We start from the raw sequence: 24,521 nt of genomic DNA, 5'->3' as shown, positions 1-24,521 counted from the left end.
ATAAATCCACTAATTTTTTTTAAAAAGACAAAATCACAATAATAGTATATTAAGACATATCAAAATATAATAGAGATTTTAATAATAAATACTGATATAACATATCAAAAGATAATACTTTGATAATTTATGGTTTGTATTTACTCAGATATATTAGTATATTGAGATCTGCGTTAATCATCATATGTACAAATATGTTTTTTGTTTTATATATCAAAATATAACATATTGAGATACATATTAATCGTAGTATGTAGAAATAATTTTTTTGTTTTACATATTAACTTGTAACGTATTTAGACACAGATTTATATATGGTAAATTTTTTTTAACAAAAAGAACGTGACTCTTAATATTCTAAAGCAGTTCTCCACTTTTTGTTTGCTGTCAAAACATTTTCAGTCTGATTATTATTATTTAAATATAAAATTTTAAAAATAAGAAAAAAAACCACAGTATATTGTAGCCTCTAGGTAGTAGACTACTCGATGTATTTCTGTATGTCAGGGGCAATTTAGTCATTTGATTCAGCGCTATTATTTTACACCCATTCCCTTGTCATTTTGAGTCATTTCATTTCACCATCTTTTCAAAATTTCTGCAACATTTTAAGCAAAAGGCAGAACAGTAATGCAGGCGAGATCATCGGTAATTTCTGAAACCTTCCATCGATTTTCTCTCTTGTTATCCCGCAAATATACGTAAACGCAGTGACAAGGAATTCTGTCGGTGGAGCTTTTTGTTCGTGTTTTTTTCTGACGAAAGTTGAGGTGCCGGAACTGCCGAGCGGCGAAAGGTCGAGGAATCTCTCATTTTCGTTTTCCATTTTCCGGTATTTGTTTTGGCGATTCTTGTTTATCGTTATTAAAATGTGCTGAGAATTTTGTTGCGTTCGTTTTGCGGAAGCGGAAAAGGTTTTGTTCTTTTCGTTTAGTTGCTGGTCGTACGAATTTACACTCGCATCAGCGTGTTTTTTATTTTCGGAAAGTTAATTTTTACTTGTGTCCCTGGAACAGGAGGGTTGTTTCACTTGAAACAAGTGCTTTAAAGAATTTTTTGTTTGTGTTGTGCTGTATTAGATGGTTTTGTTCGTTGTCATTTTGCTCCGTTGAAAGGATTTTTCCCCCCTTTCCAATTTCAGTATCTTGTTGCATCGTAGATTATTTGATCGGCCTCCCTTTCACTTTAGAGCTTAAGCCGTGTTCTGTGGTGAAGGAGCATTGATAACGTGGATTTAGTGAGTTTCTGAGTGAGTTTGTTTGTGTGTGTGTGTTTTTTTTGTTTTTTGTCTTTCTCTTATGCTTGAAGATGTTTTCTCTGCGTAAATGTATATGTTCTTTTTTTTAAAGGCGTAAATGTTATATGTTACTTCTTATGTTGTTGTTACTCTGCCGTAAAGCTGATGTTTATCATTTTTTTTGTGTGTATTTCCTACTTATTGTAGATGGGAGCTGGGAAAAAAAATAAAAATTTTCCCGTGAAGGAGAAATCTGGCTTCACAGTGAACTGTAGTGCATCTGCTAGAAATGTAGTAAAAAAGGAACTAGCTGCCGTGATATTTGGATGCAAGCATCGAACGATACAGGAATGCTTGCACAAGCTTTTGTTTGGTGAGTTTGCGGCCTGGAATGCATGCCTGTAGTTCAGTTTTTTTTAACCCCCCCCAGTTTGAAATTCACCTGTTATAATTTCTGTACAAATGTTTCAACAGGATTGCCGGACACTCATTTCTCCTATGTAAAGAACATCATTCCTGGTTTACCTCTGTTCTTGTTCAATTACAGCGATCGAACACTTCATGGTGTCTTCGAGGCAGTTTCCCCAGGGCAGATGTATATAGATCGACATGCATGGATGGACAGTGAAGATGCTGAGCTCACGCCATATGGTGCACAGGTGTGCAAAACAAAGCTCCCTTCTTTTTGTACTTTTGTAGATTATATTTTGCCTCAGAAATGATTTAAATGGTTTTATGGTTCGTTCCTGTGTGAATTTTGGGGGTATGAGGTTGGATGGATGCTCTTGTTATTGATACCTATTGACAAATGAGTTCCAACATGGTTCATGCTCATTCTATTGTGTGGTTCATATGGCATAAACAATTTTATATAGGTCAGTATACTCATTGCATTGTTTTTTTTTCTCTTTAGGTGCGAGTACGAGTACTTAGAAAATGCCGGCCGTTGCGTGAAGAAGAGTTCAAGCCGGTGATCGCGAAGAACTACTACGAAGAAAATCTGTTTTGGTTTGAGCTTGATGGAAGTCAAGCTAGCAGATTGATGAAGCTATTCTCCGCTGCACCTTTGGCGGAGAATATACGCCGTCAACCATTTGTTGCTCGACCAAACAACATGTTTGCTGTTTTGCCGTCTGACGACGGGCATGAGGCAGTCGAAGCTCAAGACCTTGAATTAGAAGAGTCATCTGCATGCCCTGACCAGTTCCTTTTAGAGCAAAATTCATGGCATTGTTCCAGCTCAACGGCTGAAATAAACCTGAAGCAAAGCCACCAGCATTCTTATGCCTCAGTCCTCTTGAACAAAACTGCTTCTGTTGCGCAAGAGAATTGTCAACCACGTGGTATAGAGAACGGTGGAGCGCCAGTCATGCACGATGATTTGAAAGGGTCAGAAGATTATTTGGGTGGACCTAATGTAGAATGTGCTTCATCACCCCACTACACATGGGAAGAGCACATATCCATTGAGGACGGGGTTAAAAGATTTGAAGCTTGTGTAGATGTGCCGAACTTGAAATGTGGTTCATCTTTCTCGAAGGACTGGGGAGAAAACAAGAACACATCATCAGATGGGCTGGTTAGGGATATGGAGCATTCTAACTATCACTCGGAGGTCTTGAAGGTACCTTGAGCTTAGTATCTTCTTATTTATGCATTCATTCATGCACTGCTTGTTCTGAATCATTTTCTAATTTCCTTTTTCCATTTTACACTTTTGCTTACATTTGAAGTTGCTTGAAGAAGTTAAAGAATTAAAAGTGTCACAGTTGAAACAGAGCCAACAAATCAATTCCTTGGAGCAGGAGCTGGTATGCTTGCTTACCAATGGTGCTACTCTGTTTGTAGTCAAGGCTCCTGTAATTGAATACATTGCATATTTCTGAGCTTAACATTCTCACTCACTTGTTTTTCTGGCAATAATATTTGCGATATGACTGATAATACTTTTTATATAGAAGCCAATACACTAACGTTTATATGTTAAGTTTTGGAAAGTATCGAAGCTCAAATTTTGTAAACAGATAGAATAATGCCTTTTATCGGAAGGAGGATGTCTGGGAAAGTGCATGCATTCTTTTATTGAAATCTTCTTGGCTATATCAAAGTCTTAATCCTGTGGCAATGTACTAGTACTTCGTCACAGTTTTGTAATTAGTAATATAATTATGACGCTTAAAGAAATTTTTCAGGATGTTTACGTCACCAGTGTTTTATTTGAGTTTGTGATGCAATGGTGCTAGCTTTAAGCGATCTCGCGACCTTGTCTTAGCGTGATTGGGGTTTTATTCCATTAGTACGGTTAGTGGTATCATACTCCCAGCCATATCATAAATATAAATCATCGGCCCTAAAAAATTTTGCATATGTTGCCAGCATTTGGATTCGGAGTGGATGAATCATGTTGTATTTCGATCACTATTTACCCGTGTACCTTTTATTTTGATTGTAGCCTGGCATTTTGTGGAGCATCTCATGATCAGATTTTTAAAGGGTTGTCAAAAGTGTAGTCCGTGAGTGAAACAGTGGTTTTGGGGTCATAGAGCTTGGTCTTCATGGTTTTTTTTCACTGTTTTGGTGAAAGTTTTTTTCCTCTGTATAGGACAATTCAAAAATGGAAATTCTCCATTTGAAGGAGCGTTGTAATATGTTGGAATCTGGGCCACCTTTAAGAAGAAATTACTGTGCGATTGAAGGGTGCAAAAGTGTGAAGTCCAGAGTGGATGAGTTGGTATTCATAGTTGGAGGATTTGATGGATGCTCCTGGCTTCCAGATTTGAGTTCGTATTGCCCTTCTCAGGACTTGGTCAAATCACTTTTCTCAATGACAACTGTGCGATCATATGCCTCTGCAGCAAAATTAAATGGAGAGATCTATATGTTTGGCGGTGTACACGGTGGTGTATGGTATGACACAGGTATAATTGTCCAAGTACTATCTTTATTTATATTAATCGTCTCTCTTTCTGCTAAATATGAACGAGTGTTGGCAGTTCAATCATACAATCCAACAAATGGTCAATTTATACAACGGCCTTCTTTAAATCGAAGAAAGGGAAGCTCGGCAGGGGCATCTTTGGCCAAAAAGATTTTTTCTATTGGCGGTGGAGATGGGACCAAATGTTTCTCAGAGGTGGAAGAATTGGATTTGGACGCCGGAAGATGGATCCTTGTTACTCATATGCATGAACGGGTGAGTTGAGCATTCTATACTGTTGTATATTCAGTACATATTTCAAACAATAAACAAAAAGATTCATTCCTTGCGGTGGATGCTGCTGTATCTTTCTGTTCCATACCCAGAATAGAGTATGCAAGAGTCCAATGTGGATTCAGTATTACTGGCAAATGTGCATGAAATACCAAGTTAATTATCTTATTAACCATGCTTTTTGTAAAAAAATTTATCAGGTGGGATTAGTATTTTATGTGCTTATGAAGTTTGGATAATGTCGAGTGGTTACCATATTGATCTTATTCCTGTTTAATACTTAAAACAATTTTTTCCTTCTACCCATGCAGCGAGTTTCCCCAGGAGCTGTAGCTATGAACGAAGCGCTTTACGTAACTGGTGGCTTCGATGGAACATATTACTTGAGGTGGGAAGATTTACAGTATGGTCTTCTTTTTTCGTTATTTTACGAGTGGTATACAGTATTTTACAATACATTCACCGATTTCTTCTTACTAACGTGACACCAAACAACAATTTTTTTCTAGAAAATATTTTAGTTCCAGAGATTGACGTTAGGCTCCCTGGGTAGAGTTAAGGTTATAATGTGCTCTATAATTTTATGTTCAGAACTTTTAAGTGTTCATATCCTTTGAATCTTTTTCATTATAAATTGATTCTGGATAGCATCTCTTTTATTGTCATGCCATTTGACCTATTTTTTCTCGGTTACTATTCTTGGCAGGTCCCTTGAAAGATTTGATCCGAGAGAGCGTTCACCATCATGGACTCGCCTAGGGTCTATGAGTGCAATTAGAGGATGCCATTCTTTGGTTGCACTTAATGAAAAACTGTAAGTTCTGTTTCTGGCCCAAGTCTTCTTCTGTGGGATACACACACACACACACACACATATTCCATTTTCTTTATTGATGTGTCAAGTGTGTCTATATTTAATAATAATGCATTTGTGTGGAATTGTGGATCTTTTATCCAAAGGCCAACCCTCAAACTTTAAATTGGCTTATATGAATATCCCAACGAGTTTTCATACCCAAGCAATGATACTAAATCTTGCAGGTATGCTTTGGGCGGGTATGATGGAACTGGAATGGTGGCCACCGTTGAGGTTTTCGATCCACGTCTTGGTTCGTGGATGACAGCGGAACCTATGAAGAAATCCAGAGGAAATTTTGGCTCCGTTGTGCTTGGAGGAAAAATATTTGTAATTGGTGGGGTAGATGGTTGTGGGGAAGTCCTGGATTCGGTATGTGCTCATGTCCAAGAACCTCGAATAGATCCCTTGATACCATTTCAACTAATTTGTACTAAGAACTTGGATGATAATAGTAATGATTTCTTTAAACCTTTCGGCAGGTCGAATGTTACGAGGAGGGCCGTGGCTGGCAAGCTACTAGACTGAGAGCACTTGGTAAAAGAAGCTTCTTCTCTGCTTTTGTCTTGTGATTACAGAAGACACACACATTATCTGTGTATCTGGAAAAACTTCATTTTCATGTTACTGCAAACAATTGCGAATGTAACCGTAGATGTGCTTATCACAAGGTCGAGGAAGCCGTTAATGTTTCTGATGTAAAGAATTCATGATAAACGGGAAATGACATTGTGAAGTGATTTTGGTGCTATCACCTTTTTACAAGGTAGACTAGGTAAGTGTACTCATGGCGGCTAATTTGAAATGAGTAGTTATGAATTTAGGTATGAAAGCTTTCTCCTTTGTGTTTCTCATTTGCGGGGTAGAAGTGACTTTTATATTCGGAAATTAAATCATATTATCTTATTTTGTTATCGTTTTTAGAACTACTATTTTTCTCGTAATTTTTTCAGTACCAGAAATCTTATTCAACTATATTCAATTTAAAATTAAAGTATTATATTTTTAAAAACCCTTAGAAATATAATACAACAGTTTCAACATGACGTATTATTTGTTCAGTTAATGGTATATAAGTATTTTATGGTTAGGACTAGGATGTATATATTTAAGCTCGAGGGTTTATGGAAGGCTTAGTTTATGCTACACCGAAAGTTTTTTTTTTTTTTTTTATTTCAATACTATTAGATCACGTGGAACCCATATATTTTTATTCAAATTGACATATGTCTTGATAATCCAATGGTTGATATTTGACCACATCATGGGAGGAGAAATTAGCATAGAATAATCCCTTTATGAAGTGTATTTGAGAGAAAACAAGTTTCTTGTTAGGGAAAAAAACATTTTACTATAATATTTTATAAAATTAATTCGGCACAATTTATAATCATTCTCTTTTTACCATTGACATAATTCATTTGATAAGATGTTAAGTTTGTAACAACCATATTTCGCAACTCCAGAAAATTCTCGTTTATGATTTTGAAACAACTGAATTATCTTATAAATGATGATTGATTATTTTCAAGAGGTTTATGATTTTGAAACAACTGAATTATCTTATAAATGATGATTGATTATTTTCAAGAGAAGATGAAATAAATCTATCTATATAATTAATCAGCTTGATATTTCAGTCTTCAGATATACACAATCATGCCACAAATAAAAATATTGAACATCAATAAAATATCAAAATCACAAATAGGATCGCCAATAAATGAGAGATAAAAATTTTCTTTTTAAGTGTATATATGAGGATGATTATTTTATGTAACATCTGGAATACTTCTTCTTATATGGTCAAATGCTAACCCTTAGAATGATATTTACACATATCAATTTTTATAAAAATATAAGAAACTCACATTATTTAATAATGTTGAAATAATAAGAAAAATACTCCCCATTAATCCATTAGGGTTGCTGGTGTCATATATTTTGTGAACGATTGCTATCTCACAATCAAATAAATTTATTAATTTTCTACCCGTTTTCTGTTTTCATAGAGCGTCCGTTTCTCTCTCAACACATTGTGACGTTAGAAAATGGCCGCTCCGCCGCCGCTCCCGATCTCGTCGGGTTCCCAACCACCTATCTCTTCCACCGCTTTCCGCTCATTCATCTCCAGGCTGTCGTCTTCCCTCCGCCACGCGCTCTCCCAGCGCCGTCCATGGTTGGAACTCGTAGACCGCTCTTCCTTCTCCCGCCCCGATTCACTTTCCGACGCCGCCTCTCGGATTCGCAAGAACTACTCCTATTTCCGCATCAATTACCTCTCGCTCCTCGCTCTCTCACTCGCATTCTCTCTCATCTCCCATCCTTTCTCCCTCCTTGTCCTGTTATCCCTTCTCGCCGCGTGGCTGTTTCTCTACGCCTTCCGCTCTTCGGATCAGCCGCTCGTCATCGCGGGTCGCGCGTTCTCGGATCGAGAGATATTGGGGATCCTCGTGGTGTCTACGATTATTGTGGTGTTCCTCACTAGCGTTGGATCGCTGCTGATTTCCGCTTTGCTTGTCGGCCTAGCTGTTGTTTGCGCGCACGGTGCGTTTCGAATGCCGGAGGATTTGTTCCTGGATGATCAGGAACCACTGCAGACCGGTTTCCTTTCGTTTATTGGCGGTGCCGCCAATGCCGCTGCGGCTGTGGCTCCCACTGTTGCCTCCCGCGTGTAATTTGGATCAGATTTCTAGGTACGAAATTAGTCGAGTTTCGTATTCAGTGATTAGTCTAGCGTTTATTTTCCTTGGATCGTATTGTACCATATTCTAAGCACGTGATTTTTGGGTAAAATTTCTTTCTGATTAAACATTGGATTTAAAACCTGTATTACAGGTTAACTCGAATCCCTTGATTGACATAGTGCTACCATCGCCTATTCCTGAATAACAATTGTTTGAGATGTTTGTGCAGAATTTGCTTCATCATTATTAATCATTAAATTAAGTACATCCATGCTCTCGATTGTTTTATTACTGGCGTATTGAACTGTTCAGTTTCCTGTGCTGAATGTTGGGATTTTCACAAAATATTCGACCTTGCTTCACGTATAAACTGGTCTGAACCTTATACTTCTATATGAATTATGATGTGTGCGCTGAATGTTGGGATTTTCAGAAAATATTTTATATTTCAATGAAAATGGCATGCGGAGTTAAGTCTCAATATATTAGAATTACAGCATGTGGAGAGAATTTTTGAAATGATCCGATTTCATGTACTTGTTGATCGTATGGACTAATGTTAAGAGGCAAACTGCATGGAAATTTCTTATCGTTATATATCTAGAAGTATAATAGCGGATTTTTTTAAGCAAGACTGTATGTGGACTAATGGCCTTTAATTTTTTGCTTGGTGTAGCCAAATTAGTATCTTTCAGTTCAGTTTTAGTATATGTTCATTACATCGGAAAATTTTTAGCCATTTAATTGAATTGTTTTCCTTTTGTGTAACGTGTATGTGAGCTATTTTTCAGCTCGTATAGTATATCATTTTTTTTATGAAATGTTCACGTTTTGAGGTGTGGAAGGTATATGCATAAAAAGATATTTTATGGAGAAAATTAATTTCGAGATATTTTGATATATATGGTATTCGTGGCAATAAACTATGAGATGCATGCTGGAAATCGTGATATTGCAAAGCGATTGATTCCTAGTGTAACTCACAGGCTACTGGATAATACAAACGAGAAAACTATGCCTCTTAATAGGTGAAAACCATCATGGATTAGAAGTTCTCACGGAAGTGAGAAACAAAATGACTCCAAGTAGATAAATGAGGCTACTGGCCATGAGGTACTGAAAAATGCGATGAGATAAGAAAATTGTTTGTCCACACAACAGGATATTGGTCAAATAATGTGATTCCTAATAGTAAGATTGTTGACCATTAAAATCCAATTTTCAAATATTGTGGGAGAAATAAGTTGCACTAATATGTTTGCTACTTTGTTTTGACTTTTCTTTGTGTCCATGGTAGTAAAAATTTTACCTCTCTTCAACTGCTATGGCATAATATGGGAGGTGTGTTTAGAAGCCTTGCTCCTAACCATGCAACTTGTGAGCAATATGAGATTGTTGTACTTGGGAGAGTATTTGCCCGTTAAATTTGTCGAAGCAAGGTATTACCTTTGATTTGAAGGTATTAACCCATCGACCGATTTTTCCAACACTATATATGTTACGAGACATTTTAAAGTTCTTTATTGCCTTAAAAGTTAAATCTAACCAGAGCTGAGCTACAAAAGCTGTATATGGCTGAGCTACACCATTAAATCAGCAAATCTAAAAATTGTGTTTTTCTGAAAAGGCGTACAATCTAGTATCATTATGGATTAAATGCAATCCTGATTGAAAGACACGCATCTGTGTTGTTCATCATCCATATGTAATGAATTAACGTGGATGCAGTTTGCCATGTTCGGTAAAAATAGGATTTCTTGTTGAGATGAGAAAGAGGCCATGGCAAGAAAATTTAAAGGTCAATTTCACTTAATTACTCTTTCAAATCGTTTTGTGTCGTATTTTTTAACCACTGGTTCTTTGCTCTGTTATTGGGAGTGATCTGGGGCTGGTTGTATTTCTGTACAATGAATGTAGTTACGGCCACAGGTGCTAGTAAAAGATATGAAAATGCCATTTTTCGTTTTGTGTTTCTTGAAGAAGAGTTGCTGATTATGTTGGCAATGATTTCCTGGTTGTAGTTCTGTATATTTTTATCTGGTGGCCATGAGGGATATACTTGTTTCAATTTCAACATTATTATTCTGACCTGAAACTTTGGGTTCCTCGAACAATTTTCTGGTGTTCAATTGTGTGGCGCATGACACTTGAAACCTGACTGTTGGATTCTGATCTTGTTCAAAAATATTTCTGCTGCACAGTTATGATTAATGTTATTTTAGTTTTTGAATGAGCTATGATTTTTGATAGAATAGTGAAGCTAGGGACGGAATTATTGGACCTGCATGAACAACAATTGTTGTTGCTAGCTGGTATATAGCAACCTATGTAACAAAGGAATGCAAGTAGTGCTTGGTGTATTGTACAATTTAAACTTTGAATTGTACGAGCACTTAGTTTCATCATTCGTTACTACAATAAGCATCGGTCCGCTATGAATTGATTGCTCTCGCATAGTTGGAATGATTCTAGATTTGAGGTTTCCTTACTTACAGAACAACACTCAGAAATTTTCATAAATTCCCGTCCAGTGTCCATCTTTGGATAACTTATTTCTCACCATTATTATCAGCAGCTCTCTCTTTTTGCTGAGCTTTTTATTGGGATAAACTGCTTGCTCGATATGCTAACAAGTCTTATAATTGAAGAGATTAAGGTAGTGTTTGATATTGTTTCTGGGAAGCACTTTTGAGCCTAGTTGCAATTTCAAATTACCACTATGTAAGAGAATGAACAAGGACCTAATTGTCGTTGTGCATAGCGAACAATTTACGTTCAATTGTCCCAAGCATTCATTTGCTTGTTTTTTTTTGGATCCAATTTGCTGGTTGTTGGTGTTCACTCGAGCTAATAAATAAATTGTTGTAGGTTTCTAGTTCCATTTGTCGGTTTGAATCCATGCGTAAACAAGTATTTTATTTCAAAAAAAAAAAACATTTCTATAAATTATCGACAGATGTATCAAGATGGAAAACAAAATAATTTGTGCCTACATTCGATGGTAAATATATTTAAGCATATTAGGGGTGGATTCAAGTTTGATAATCTTGAATACAATCAAAAAATATTGTCGGTACCCGGAAAAACTCGGTGAGTTGATTCGATGCATTTGCACATGGTTGTGAACGAGCCATCAACATTTCATTAATGATATCACTATCTGATTGTGTCACAAGTTGCTGTCTATTGGTGATCGAATAGACGGCAAGTAAAAACTCCCGTTAAAGATTTTTATATAATATATAATATATTTATTGTCAATTATTTAATGATTTTTTACAAAAAATTAGTCTAATACCCAAATCATACATCCAACCGTTCGTATTTTTACGCATAGACGTAATTAATTATATATTATTGATGTGGCAAATTATGAGACATTGGATCTATCATTGGGATATTACCTTTATGTTAGGTTGAAATCTACCCTTATGTACGAACCAATTATATTTTTTCAATATAACTTCTCTTCTGGGAGTAATTTGGAAGTGTAAAAACTTTGATTTTAAAATAACCTTTTTAAAAAAAATGTTAAAAATTCTGTATTTATGAATATAAACATTCATCTTGTAAAAATAAGTGGCAACAATTTTTTTAATACCATCGATCTATATTAATTTTTGAGTATTATCTTTAGTTTGTTATAATGTTCGACCCGTTATTACGTGGTCAGGTCACCGTTAATCAGATATTTTCGCGTGAGCCACTTCCTGGTGCCTACTTTTGATAATGCATGGCCTGCATGCTAAAAAATTTGCGAGGACCACCCAGTGCATATTGTTATCCAAATAAAAAAATATAGAAACCATAAGTATTGAGTGTGACACGAAGTTGGATCTGTTTCACGGTTTAGTACATGCCGCCCGCAGGGCACTACCCTGCGGGTGATGTGTAACCCCATGATTGATCAAAATTAGTGGGTCCCACGTGAGGCCCACTGATTTTAACCAATCATGAGCCGCCACGTCACCCGCAGGGCACTACCCTGCAGGTAGCATCTACTCAACCCGGTTTGACTAACAATTGTGGAGTTGAAGGTCATCAATGATCATGTTAAATAGTTATGAATTTGATAAGTTCCCAACCCCAGCCTCCATGTGGTGTATCATCATCACTCGGGGTATCTTTATCGTACTTGTAATTATAAAATATAAATTATTAAAATTTAATTAAGTTTGTGCTTGGATGAAGGGATCTAATTAAGTTTGTAAAGTATTTGATGTATGAATTTCAAATGATACACATCTTTGGTGTATTTGAAATTTATCGTAATTATTATGGAAATTGAATGACTAGATCTGCGGTGCATTTTGAAATTTACTTCAATTTTATCCATCAAATAAGTCAAAAAATTTGAAATCCATCATTTTGAATCTAACAATCCAAACACAACCTGAGTGTGTTTCATTTTATGTATACATGCTCAGTATTGTGCATATATAATAGTATTCTTATTATTTTTTTTTAAAAATAAAGTGGAATGTGACAAGCAAAATATGGTTAATCACATTCATTTAAATAAGATCTGTATGTTCTATGTAAAGTTATCAAACAGACGACGGAGTGGACTAACGCGTCTATTTTTAGTTATATATATTTAGTGGGTTAGAGCAGATTGACCTCCAAACCCGTCAAGCCATCTCAACCCATCATTTAGCATAGCATGACGGATCAACACGGCAAGATTAACCCATTTCGACAGCCCTATGCACACGCATGTGTGTATGCATGCAATGAATAAAACAAAAAATCAGACTAGCTAGCATATGAACTGAACATTTTGGATTGTAAAAGATGTTCTTACAAAGAGTAGTATATGATAAAATCGATCGAATGGTCTGCGCAACTACAGGCTCATAGAAAATGACACATTCCTCTGGTCCTAACAAATAAAGTTTTCCCATACCTAAAATAGGAGAAGATAAAAAAAAGAGCTCAATAAAACGACGAACAATAGTTAACAAATCTTAATAATTCTCGTCTCCTTTTGGTTTTTTTCTTTTCCCATCGAATGGCCTGAAAATATACTCGGTTACACCATTTACACGTTCTTTGCTATTATCTTTTTTATGATTTGGGAACCTGTTGTCATCATTTTTCAGCGCGCACCAGATAAACTTTCGAACTAATGCAACATTATTCAAAATCCATGAATTTCTTAAGTTATAGGAACTCCCATCGCACTGAAAAAAACATATGCGACATGTCAAGGGCGGATCTAGGAATTTTATTAAGGGGGGCAGCCGGACAGAACTAAAGATCATAAATATATATATATATATATATATATATATATATATATATATATATATATATACACTATCATCACATAACAACAATTAAATATAGTACTGAAATTTAAATAATATTGTTAGATTTCAAATTTAACTTACAATTTACTCTTTATGACATGATTTTTTTCTGAAAAATAATTAATAATAATAACTTCATTCGACAAACTACATAATATATATTTTTCAGTATAAGTAATTAATATTCGTAATATTTTTCATAGAAAAATTTTTCTCTTTATTGCAGTTGTTGCGACATGATAAAATCAGAGTCAAACTCAGAAACTTATAAGCTAACGATTATTGCTTCAACAATTTGTTTTTAGGTTTAAAAACCTTAAAACCCAGTTGTGTATAGATTTAAAAACTTAGTGTCTGGACTTCAATTTTTTAAAGATTATGAGCCACAAATTTTCGTGTTACTTTGCACACATTAACAATGAAGCTTAACTTAATTTTTTAGTCTCTATTGTATTTTCGTGTTTGGTTCATAATTTATGTTCATAATTATAATTTTATTTTAAATTTAAGAATATTATAATAATTTTATTAAAAAAAATTAAGGGGGGCACTGGAGCCGCCCCTGCGACATGCTAATCCAAGAAAATATTGGTAGAAGGAATCGATCACCTGATCACTACCGATGAATGTCAATCTACTTCACCAACTTGAACACATTTTACAAACGCTTTCATTACTCATCATTCCTCTCAAGTATGTGGCTCAATTTTATCTTTTAAATATATTGATTTTTGAATTTAATAATAATAAAACAAAATGTGTGATATCGTAGAAGAGGACGAAATCCTCTGCTACACTTGGTGCTATAAATCGTGCTACACTTTGCTAAAAACAACCCCGTTTGCATAAATTATTAAAAATTAAATTCATTAAACAACATAAATGAACAAAATATAATTAATCATTGATAAAATGTTCGATTCACCTATTTTTTTAATTAAAATAAGCAATAAATTGTGTCCCAAACACGATAAATGAGTAAAACAATTTATTGATGATTTTTTTAATTGAAAAAATAGGTGAATCGAAAATTTTATCAATGATTAATTATATTTTGTTCATCCATATTATTTAATGAATTTAATTTTTAATAATTTATGCAAACGAGGTTGTTTTTAGCAAAGTGTAGCACGGTTTGTAGCACCAAGTGTAGCAGAGGATTTCGTCCGTGAAGAAGAATGCATTTTAATACCAAATAACATATATATCATATCTTAAACGAAAGATACTTAAAATACTTACGTTCATTGACAAATTTTTAATTTTTCCAAATTTACATATCACACTATAGATTGCATGCTTCAAGTGTTACAAGTATATATCAAAATTCCTTGTTAAGCATTCCTAGTAGTTTTCTTTATTTTGCTTAGGGGACAAACATTAAAAAGGAATACTGAACCTAGGAAAAGGACAACTGGAAAAGGAGTAACAGAACCTGAATTAAATTACCAAAATAGACTCCAGAATGAGCCACGTCCCATCATATATCCTAGACCAAGGAAGGGTATTATTGTCATATAACATGTATAATGACAGGTGGTGGGTAGTAATTGGGTGGGTCCACAGAAATCTATCTGTACACCATCATGAAATGAATATAGCCGTAGAAGACAAGGAGAGTGGAGAGGAGCCTCTAATAATAATAATAATAATAATAATTAAAAAGGTCCAAACATATCCTGCAAATTAATTGTTATTAAAGTTGAAAGACTAGCATATGATTTTTTGCAATTAAATTTCAATTCAAAAATGTATATATAATTTTAAAAGTGATAAAATTGATTTAATTACGATATTGACAATGCTTCTATTATAATATGACTCTTATTAATATTCATAAATGACGATTTTTGTCGCAATTATTTTGCAGGATGATCGTGTTTTTAATACTCATTGAAGTAAGATAATTAGATAATTAATTTAATTTTAATAAAAAAAATAAAGGTTTATTTTTAAATCCAATTAAATACTTTAATTCAATATATGGTGTTATTCTTTCCATTTTTTTCATCAATCAAAATCCTACGTTCATGAATGCCATAAATTCAGTAGTTATATTATTTTTTGAAGATAAGTTATTATGATCTTATTAACGGTAAGGAAATTATGGAGTTTGAAACCGTTGGAGGAGCGGTTGGGGTCATCAACGCAGCACATGTCCAATTTTATCAAAATTTTGAATATTTGTTTCCTAAAACAAAATAATGCACTTAACTTATCTTGCATTAGAGTCTTCACTCTAGTCAATTTTAGAGTTTTTATGCAAGTGAGTGACTTTGCGATCGAGATTTTAAAATAATTTTATATGAATGCAACTTCATCATATCCTCTTAAAATGGATCAATTGCATACACTACCATTATAAAACCCAATATTGCTAAAAATTATATTTGAAAAAAGAATAATTTTTTAACTATCTGTGTTATTAAATCTCGAGTTCATATATTTCTGTGTTTTCAAATTTTGAACATTCATCTTCTTGTCTGTACGTGTCTTCAGGGGATGTTCGTGCTCAAAATTTGAAAATACATATGATTAACGTATGAGATTAATGCTCTTTAAAAATCTGCATTTATATTAAAGCTAAAATCATAAAAATATTTTCAAGCTAAAAGCAAAGAATTGAATGGAATATTTCAAAATCCCCAACCATCAATGGCTTGGCCACTCCCACCTGCTACAAAATCTTTCAACTCTTCTCTTCAAGAACTCTCAAATGTTTGCCGCTAATTTCTCTGAAAAAATAGCTACATCCCATCAAATTTCTGCTTAAAATATGTACAATTGGAGGTTTATTCAAATTTTCTTGGTTTTTCACCTACTCTTTTTTGTGCTTGAGCCAGTGTCAAGCCAATCTTGGGATGGGATCATAGTGACAGAATCAGATTACCAAGCTCTCCAAGACTTCAAACATGATCTTATTGATCCAAAAAACGTATTGAAAAGCTGGAATGATACCGGTTACGGAGTTTGTTCGGGTAGTTGGGCTGGGATAAAATGTGCACGAGGCCAGGTTATTGTTATTCATATTCCATGGAGTGGATTCGGCGGCAGAATCAGCGAGAAAATTGGTCAATTGCAAGCTCTAAGAGACTTAAGCCTCCATGATAATGTCATTGGAGGTTTGATTCCATATTCATTGGGTTTCTTGCCTAATCTTAGGGGTGTTAAGTTGTTTAACAACAGGTTTTCTGGTTCCATTCCTCCTTCACTTGGCTTGTGTTCCCTTCTCCAAACGCTTGACATTGGTAACAATTCTTTGTCCGGGGCGATGCCCGATAGTTTTTCCAACTTGACTAAGCTTTTAAGGCTTGATTTTAGCTTCAATCAGTTGACAGGTTCAATCCCATTCAGTCTGACTCAATCTGCTTCACTTGTGTTTCTTGATCTTCAAAACAACAATCTTTCCGGTTCGTTTGCGAATTTTTCGGGAGAAAACGGAAAAGGTTTGTCTCAACTTCAAGTCTTGAACCTTGGTCACAACTCTTTCACTGGAAGCATCCCTTCTTGGTTTGGAAAGTTGAGTGGCATCCAAGAAATTTCACTTCCTCATAACCAGTTGAGAGGGATCATCCCGAATGAGATTGGGAATCTCTCTGGGCTCCGAGAGCTCGATTTATCTGCAAATTTCATAAGTGGGATGTTACCAATTAGTCTTTCTAAGCTCAAGAAATTATCAGTTCTTGACTTGTCTCAAAACAATCTCACTGGAGAAATCCCACCTTTCTTAAGTGAACTGCCAAATCTTGATTCATTCAATGTTTCAAATAACAACCTATCTGGTTCTGTTCCCTTCAAACTTTCCCAAAATTTCAAACCAAGTGCCTTTGATGGAAACTCACAACTCTGTGGATACAGTGCTTCAGCTCCATGTCCTGTTCTATCCTCCCAAGCTCCACCTGAAGCTGCAATGCCAGACAAAATACGGCACCGAGAACTTAGTATCAAAGACCTTATTCTCATTTTATTAGGGACACTTCTTGTTATTCTTCTTGTGGCTTGTACCATTCTAATCTTCTGCTTGCTGAGGATTATGAAAACGGTGAAAGAATCCAAGAAAAGCCAGTCTGCAGCAACAAAGGGTATTCCCCCAAATGCAGAAGAAGTTGAAGCAAGCGCCGGAACAGAGGGAAAACTTGTGCATTTCGATGAACTTAAGGTTTTTAGTACAGATGATCTTCTATGTGCAACAGCTGAGGTTATTGGCCGAAGCACGTACGGAACGGTGTATAAGACAACGATGGAGAATGGAATTCAAGTAGCTGTGAAAAGATTGAGAGAAAAGATAACTAAGGGTCAAAAGGAATTTTTCACAGAGGTTAATGCATTGGGGAAAATCAGACATCCTAATCTCCTTGCACTTAGAGCTTATTATTTAGGTCCAAAGGGTGAAAAACTACTCATTTTTGACTACATGCCTAATGGAAGTCTTGCAACTTTCCTCCACGGTGAGCAAAATTGTACCGCTTTTTCGATCAATATACGGTCTTAAATGTATTAGCATAACATTCCGTTTGTTTACAGTCCACGACGCTAATGCGCCCATAGATTGGGGAACGCGGATCAAAATAGCGAAAGATGTAGCAAGAGGGTTGCTTTATCTTCACACCAAAGTAGGCATTACTCATGGAAACCTCACATCAAGTAATGTACTTTTGGACGAGCACAAAATTGCCAAGATTTCAGATTATGGCCTCTCAAGACTAATGTCTGCTGCTGCAAATGCTAATGTGGTTGCCACTTCCGGGGCATTGGGGTACCGGGCACCGGAGCTATCGGAGCTCAAGAAAGCAACGTCCAAGAGCGACGTTTACAGCTTCGGTGTGATCATGTTGGAGCTTCTGACGGGGAAATCGTCCGGGGACGTGGCTAATGGCATGGCTTTGCCACAATGGGTTGCATCCCTTGTGAAAAAGGAATGGACTAATGGAGTTTTTGACGTAGAATTGATGAGGGATCAGTCTGTTGCTGGTGATGAATTGCTGAGCACATTGAAACTGGCTTTGCATTGCGTCGAGTTATCGCCATCTGACCGTCCCGAGGCTCTGCTGATTCTCCGGCAACTGGAGGAGATTGTGAGGCCAGAATCAGACGCGGAGAGCTCCGGAGAAGACGGCGAAGCGATGCCTTCACCGACTGCTTTGATGAACTAGACTGATGGAAATCTCCAAACTAGTTGAACATATTGAAGGGAGATTCTGTAATTCATTTTTTTTGGAGACTCTTTCAAATCCACTTTGAAACTAGTTTATTTCTCCATTCAAAAGGCTCTAGGACATGATACCTAATTTAAGGGAATTGAATTATTATTATTTTTTTGTAATTCTTTTGGTCTTGTGATACATTTGGTACCTGTATTTCTTCTTCTGAAATAGTGTGTGAGGTCCCCCTAGAGAAATTTCTTCAGTAGAAGTTTGATTATTATTATTATTTCTTTAATAAAATAAGTTTGGTGATTTGGTTGTTAATGTAATTTGATTCTTGAATCATGTAAACATACTTTCTAAGCTTTGCAACGTAATAATATCATATATTTCTCAAAAGCCCTTGAAATTCCGGTTAGTTTTTTTCTACGAGTAATTTTTCATGTTTTAACATCGTTTTTTTCTAATACAAAAAGGAGGAGAATGACTCGAAATCGAATTTACGCCAATAGATAAACAAATGAGACTAATTGAGTTTTTTAAATTTCAACATCGTTAGATCACATAAGTCTATCACATTTTAATGAAAGTTCAAATCGCGAAAAAACATTTCCAGCATGGAAAATAGATGTTCTTCCCATGGTAGGTCGGATGCAAACAGTTGAAATATTTATTTTCATTTTCAATTAAATTAGAGGCACTTAAAAAATGCGAAAAAATTGCTCGAAAACTGTCCCTTAATTAATATATCCAATTAATTTTTCGTTGTTTCCACTATTCTTAACGACTTATATAAACGCGCAATTGTTGGAAAATGAAACCATCAAAGATTTAATTTTCACGTTTCACTTAAAAGTCAATAACAAACTTACCAACTCGAATGCTTTAATTTTTAATTTTTAATTTTTGGTTCAGCCATCTAATGTTTATTTTTCCCTTTGATTCGAAGTGACTTAAAAGAATGATAAGATGATAAATTTGACTTGAAATGTCGACTCTAACTTTGGTAAAGGATTCGTGAATTTTTAAGGGAATATAACTTCATCTTAATTAGTTAGTAAAAAAATCATTATTAATAGTTTTTTTTAAAAAAAAAGGGAAGCAAAACAAGAGAATTTTACATTATATTCAATTCTATTGCCTTTAAATCGTTACCTATTTGACTATTTTATAATCGATATTTCCAGCTGTGCACCTACAATACATATTAAATCATGAATTGGATGGAAAATATTTCTTTAAAAAAAATTTAAAAATGTCAAAATATAAACTATGGTTATCATAAAAATGGAAATTGAAGAATATAAAAACGATTCAAGAAACGAAAGTAATTGTTATACAATTACGTGTGCGAGCTCTTAATTAGCTACCCTATCTTTAAATTGGTGAAAAAAAAAAATAGTCCAAAAAAATATTTTCGTTAACAAATTTGAGGTTTTTTTTAATACATCTATTTGCTTCCTATTTAGACCATTTTTAAGTTTTCTTTTTTCTTCTTCTCCTTTTTTTTTTTAAAAATAGATTTAAGAGTGGTTAAAACATTCTTTCAAAAAGTTGAAATAAAATGGTTGACATGCTACCTAAGGTCCTAAATCACGTGCAATTAATTTAACTACTTGTCGTTACGGCTTCCCTATAGGTAAAATCATTATAATTTGTCACCAAATAGCACAAATGAAGGAAACTGATATGCTCAAATATACATAAAAACTCTTGTGAGAACGTCTTATAGTTTCATTTTGTGAGACAGATCTTTTAATTCATTTGATTCATAAAAAATATTATTTTTTAATACCAAAAATATTATTTTTCTCTTTATATATGAATTCTTACATATAAATATTTGTGAAACTGTCTCACAATAAACTTACTCGTATATATTATCTTGAATGCAATATCCGCAATCTAAATATCTAATTAGTTATATTACTCATTTATTTGTTATCTATACACATCAAATAAAGAAACTGAACCATATAATAATAAGGGACCAAAAAAGGGTAATTAGGGACACTAACTAAGCAATTTTAATAAGTTCAAACCTTTTTTTTTTTTTCCCATTTAAGACATCACATTCGGAATTTAATTTCGCTTGCCCGTTTTCAGGCATACTTCTGAAAAGGATATCCTTCGTTGACTAAGAAAATGTTTCACAAAAAAGGCTAAAATGATAGAATTCATACAATTATATGTTATACATTGTATAAAATATTTTATGATGAGAGATTTGGACTTAGTTTTGGTATTAGGCACGAGTTCCAGCATGTAGGTGAGAAATATGTGTGCGCAATGACAATTAATAAAACCTACAAAACCAATAAGCAACATTACCAAGAAAGTTCCTAAATATACATATTTATATATTTGCTTGAAATGGACAAATACTCAAATTTAATGTAATTTTTTATAAGAAAATATATCACAAGTTTTGCACCCAACAGTTTAAGATACTTAAGAAACCTATAAAATCTTACATTGCAACTAATGGGTCGCCCCTGTTTCTCTTCCAAAAAACGTAACTTGACATATTTTAATAGTAAACCAAATCACATCATAATATGGAACAAAAAAAAGGACTTGTGAAAGAAGCATAAATCTGAGATTTTCTTGAGTTTGATGAACCAGTGGGTGCAACAACTCTACTGTAGAGTTGAACTAAGTAAATTTTGCCATTTGATTGTTCCCACTATATATCAAAACCTAATCTGCCAACCTTAGAACCACCCTTTTCTTTCTTAATCTTGTGTATAAAACCAAATCCTTTCTTGCATTTTTTCACTAGCAAACGTTCATTCATACATACGCCTAGTCCCGCCGCGAGACGTCACTTTTCTTCACTGAAAACTTGGTGGAAATGGTGGCAAATGGCAACCCTTTCTGCCCTTTCCTGTTCTACTTAGGCCTCTATCTCCTCTCCACAAGCGCAATGCCGAAAACTAATGCAACAGTTCATTACCATGATTTTGTTGTATGTTGGATTCTTCTCTAGTCTTTTTACATGGAGATTGATATATATGATCATTAGGTTATGTATATGTTTTTTGGTTTACATGTGGAATTTATTTATACAGGTGCAAGCAACACCAGTGAAGAGGCTGTGCAAAACTCACAACTCGATCACGGTGAATGGGATGTACCCCGGACCAACGTTAGAGGTGAACAATGGCGACACTCTCGTGATCAACGTTGTAAACAGAGCACGTTACAACGTCACGATTCACTGGTAGTTATAGGCATATATCCATTGATGAGTATATACAAAATACATAGAATTCAACTTGAGTGTTCATATATAGATCTTTTGTGTTTTCATATATTTTCCACCAACTATGTATAGGCATGGAGTGAGGCAAATAAGGACGGGATGGGCCGACGGACCTGAATTTGTGACGCAGTGTCCTATCAGACCGGGAGGGAGTTACACGTACCGTTTCACGATCCAAGGACAAGAAGGTACTCTCTGGTGGCATGCGCACAGTTCTTGGCTCAGGGCTACTGTGTATGGCGCTTTGATCATTCGTCCGAAGGAAGGTGATTCGTATCCTTTCACTAAGCCCAAGCGCGAAAATACTCTGCTTCTTGGTAAGTTCAAGGTCCTTGCTCTTACAAACCGCATGACATTACAAGAAATTAGTCCCATTTTCGGCTTGCTGATGAAAAAATGTATGAACATGCTTTGTTTAGGCGAGTGGTGGGACGCCAACCCTATCGACGTTGTAAGAGAAGCTACAAGAACAGGAGGGGCTCCGAATGTGTCCGATGCTTTCACCATAAATGGTCAACCTGGGGATCTTTACAACTGCTCCAAGAAAGGTCTGTTTTGAAATTTTTACACTTAACTAGTTCCAAGTTCGAATCCCCTTTGTTACATGATTTCTTCTTCATATAGATAGATATAACATTCAACCGAAATGTAATAAATCAACTCATTCTGTTCCATCTTGATACAGATACAGTGATAGTTCCACTGGACTCTGGCGAGACGAATCTTCTTAGGGTAGTAAACTCTGCACTAAACCAACAACTTTTCTTCCAAGTTGCCAATCACAAGCTCACTGTAGTCGCCGCTGATGCGTCTTATGTGAAGCCCTTTACCACCTCTGTACTCATGCTCGGACCGGGACAGACAACCGATGTCCTGATCACTGCTGATCAAGCACCAGCCAGATATTACATCGCCGCACGCGCCTATGCCAGTGCTCAAGGCGCACCATTCGACAATACAACAACAACAGCTATTCTTGAATACAAATCCGCGCCCTGCCCTGCTAAAGGTGTCTCTGTCAAACCAGTCATGCCTATCCTACCTGCATTCAACGACACCGCCACCGCCACAGCCTTCACGACAAGCTTCAGAAGCCCGGGACAAGTTCAAGTGCCCACTGACATCGACGAAAGTCTTTTCATTACAGCTGGTCTAGGACTCAACAACTGCCCCCCTGGTGCAAGGCCTAGAAACTGCCAAGGTCCAAACGGGACTAGATTTTCTGCCAGCATGAACAACATATCATTCGTGCTCCCATCGACGTTTTCCTTATTGCAAGCACATCGACAAGGTATACAAGGAGTTTTCACGAGCGATTTCCCAGCAAATCCACCGTTGAAGTTCGACTACACGGGCAACGTGAGCCGGTCCATATGGCAACCCATTCCAGGAACTAAAGTGTATAGACTAAAATACGGGGCTACGGTGCAAGTAGTGTTGCAGGGAACAAACATATTCACATCTGAGAACCACCCTATCCATCTTCACGGGTATGATTTTTACATAATCGCCGAGGGATTCGGCAATTTCGATCCAAGAAAGGACACAGCAAAGTTCAACCTCATCGATCCACCTTCAAGAAATACAGCGAGTTTACCCGTTGGCGGGTGGACGGTGATCAGATTCGTGGCGGATAACCCAGGTTAGCACGATGTTTTACACATTCATAAGTATTCAAAGCATGAAATTTTTTCTCTAGCATGAAAAAAAAAATGGCCTTGTTCACTTAGGAGTGTGGCTGTTTCATTGTCATCTGGATGTGCATATCAACTGGGGACTGGCAATGGCTTTCGTGGTCGAAAATGGCGTCGGCGAATTGGAAACTTTGGAGCATCCTCCAGCTGATCTTCCTGTCTGCTGATCTTCAAGAACAGCAGTCGTTTTTTGTTTTAGTTTCCTCACATTGGAGAAACCTTTTTTTTTTTTTTTGCCATTTTTCATTGTTTACTCAATCAATCAGTTCTATAGGGATATAGAATTACAGATGTTGAAGGAATATTTTTTTGCTGGATTCAAATAATTTTATGCTTCAGCAACAATCTCTCTTTGCAACCACAAGGTTTTCTTGAGGGTTCCTTCCGACCGCTAAACGGAGAAAGACTGAGTCGTGCTACGTTTACATGTGTGGTTACGTATTATTTTTGAAATTATAAATTTATTTTATATGTATTAATGGAAAGATATAATTAGAAGAATAATTTTGTAATTTTAAAATTAACGTGTAACAAGTGTGCAATCATCAGATTGATTATGTACATTCAAAAACAAGGCGATACATTGAAACCTTGAAACGTGCTAATCTCTAAGAACACTGAAAAATATCTAGAAAATGTGATAATGTATTTTATAATGAAGCAACGCACCATACTACATGCAATGCATACATAAATATGGAATCAATCAATTCCACTGGAAATAAAGAAAATTATTTATAAAAATATATAATTTAATATGGAACAAGTGTTGCTTCGGCTATACCCACATTAATATCTCGGTATAAATATTTATATCTCGTTTCTAAGGTTATTGACATCTTACCTTTAGGATATTTTTTTTTAATATAATGGTTAATGAGATCCATCCTCAAATTGTATTTAAAGATATATTAGAAAAACCAATAAAAATATAATTAATTGTAAAAACTAGACCATATATTCGAGACAAATAGACAATTATATATATTTAATTTGAAAAAAAATTTCCAAATAAAGTTTAAAGATAATTATGTAATTTTAAGTGTATTATGTAACCCAACATATATATATATATATATATATATATATATATAATTGGGTTGGATACAGTATAT

The 24,521-nt window shown here is 35.3% G+C and overlaps 4 protein-coding genes across 6 annotated transcripts; all 4 read left to right on the top strand.

Moving 5' to 3' along the window:
- The first annotated feature begins 596 nt into the window (after window positions 1–596).
- LOC140883671 (uncharacterized) lies at window positions 597–6,055 on the top strand. Of its 2 annotated transcripts, none has more exons than XM_073290229.1 (11): window positions 597–796; window positions 1,445–1,610; window positions 1,712–1,896; window positions 2,151–2,861; window positions 2,971–3,048; window positions 3,840–4,155; window positions 4,231–4,430; window positions 4,760–4,836; window positions 5,155–5,262; window positions 5,490–5,676; window positions 5,787–6,055. In XM_073290229.1, exons 2-11 carry the CDS (start codon window positions 1,445–1,447, stop codon window positions 5,874–5,876), a joined length of 2,118 nt encoding a protein of 705 aa, XP_073146330.1. In that variant the 5' UTR covers window positions 597–796; the 3' UTR covers window positions 5,877–6,055. The 2 variants fall into 2 exon arrangements, with proteins under 2 accessions (XP_073146330.1, XP_073146331.1); XM_073290230.1 differs by having other exon boundaries at window positions 597–832.
- Window positions 6,056–7,267: 1,212 nt separating this feature from the next.
- LOC140883353 (PRA1 family protein B3-like) lies at window positions 7,268–8,222 on the top strand. Its single transcript, XM_073289786.1, has one exon. The coding sequence runs from the start codon at window positions 7,356–7,358 to the stop codon at window positions 7,980–7,982; it is 627 nt and encodes a 208-aa protein (XP_073145887.1). The 5' UTR covers window positions 7,268–7,355; the 3' UTR covers window positions 7,983–8,222.
- A 7,746-nt stretch (window positions 8,223–15,968) lies between these two features.
- Window positions 15,969–18,687, top strand: LOC140883150 (probable leucine-rich repeat receptor-like protein kinase IMK3). The gene is made up of 2 exons (XM_073289511.1): window positions 15,969–17,751; window positions 17,828–18,687. The coding sequence occupies exons 1-2, from the start codon at window positions 16,080–16,082 to the stop codon at window positions 18,454–18,456; spliced, it is 2,301 nt and encodes a 766-aa protein (XP_073145612.1). The 5' UTR covers window positions 15,969–16,079; the 3' UTR covers window positions 18,457–18,687.
- A 2,508-nt stretch (window positions 18,688–21,195) lies between these two features.
- On the top strand, window positions 21,196–23,772 carry LOC140882469 (laccase-12-like). 2 transcript variants are annotated; one of them, XM_073288496.1, is made up of 6 exons: window positions 21,196–21,415; window positions 21,519–21,670; window positions 21,785–22,029; window positions 22,132–22,260; window positions 22,398–23,354; window positions 23,443–23,772. In XM_073288496.1, exons 1-6 carry the CDS (start codon window positions 21,302–21,304, stop codon window positions 23,571–23,573), a joined length of 1,728 nt encoding a protein of 575 aa, XP_073144597.1. In that variant the 5' UTR covers window positions 21,196–21,301; the 3' UTR covers window positions 23,574–23,772. The 2 variants fall into 2 exon arrangements, with proteins under 2 accessions (XP_073144597.1, XP_073144596.1); XM_073288495.1 differs by having other exon boundaries at window positions 21,785–22,260.
- Window positions 23,773–24,521: the final 749 nt, after the last annotated feature.

This window comes from Henckelia pumila, chromosome 2 (genome assembly GCF_033568475.1).
Source record: "Henckelia pumila isolate YLH828 chromosome 2, ASM3356847v2, whole genome shotgun sequence".
Classification (NCBI taxonomy): Eukaryota; Viridiplantae; Streptophyta; class Magnoliopsida; order Lamiales; family Gesneriaceae; genus Henckelia; species Henckelia pumila.
This window is presented reverse-complemented; position numbering and strand designations above follow the sequence as displayed.

What these genes read in the sequence shown, in the direction of transcription:
- LOC140883150 (XM_073289511.1), top strand. Translation starts at nt 16,080, where the DNA reads ATGTACAATTGGAGGTTTATTCAAATTTTCTTGGTTTTTCACCTACTC. An exon ending in TCTTGCAACTTTCCTCCACG is followed by an intron (nt 17,752 to 17,827) that starts GTGAGCAAAATT and finishes GTTTGTTTACAG; the next exon opens with TCCACGACGCTAATGCGCCC.
- LOC140882469 (XM_073288495.1), top strand. Translation starts at nt 21,302, where the DNA reads ATGGTGGCAAATGGCAACCCTTTCTGCCCTTTCCTGTTCTACTTAGGC. An exon ending in TTCATTACCATGATTTTGTT is followed by an intron (nt 21,416 to 21,518) that starts GTATGTTGGATT and finishes TTATTTATACAG; the next exon opens with GTGCAAGCAACACCAGTGAA. An exon ending in ATTCGTGGCGGATAACCCAG is followed by an intron (nt 23,355 to 23,442) that starts GTTAGCACGATG and finishes TTGTTCACTTAG; the next exon opens with GAGTGTGGCTGTTTCATTGT.
- LOC140883671 (XM_073290229.1), top strand. Translation starts at nt 1,445, where the DNA reads ATGGGAGCTGGGAAAAAAAATAAAAATTTTCCCGTGAAGGAGAAATCT. An exon ending in ATCACTCGGAGGTCTTGAAG is followed by an intron (nt 2,862 to 2,970) that starts GTACCTTGAGCT and finishes TTACATTTGAAG; the next exon opens with TTGCTTGAAGAAGTTAAAGA. An exon ending in TTACTCATATGCATGAACGG is followed by an intron (nt 4,431 to 4,759) that starts GTGAGTTGAGCA and finishes CTACCCATGCAG; the next exon opens with CGAGTTTCCCCAGGAGCTGT.
- LOC140883353 (XM_073289786.1), top strand. Translation starts at nt 7,356, where the DNA reads ATGGCCGCTCCGCCGCCGCTCCCGATCTCGTCGGGTTCCCAACCACCT.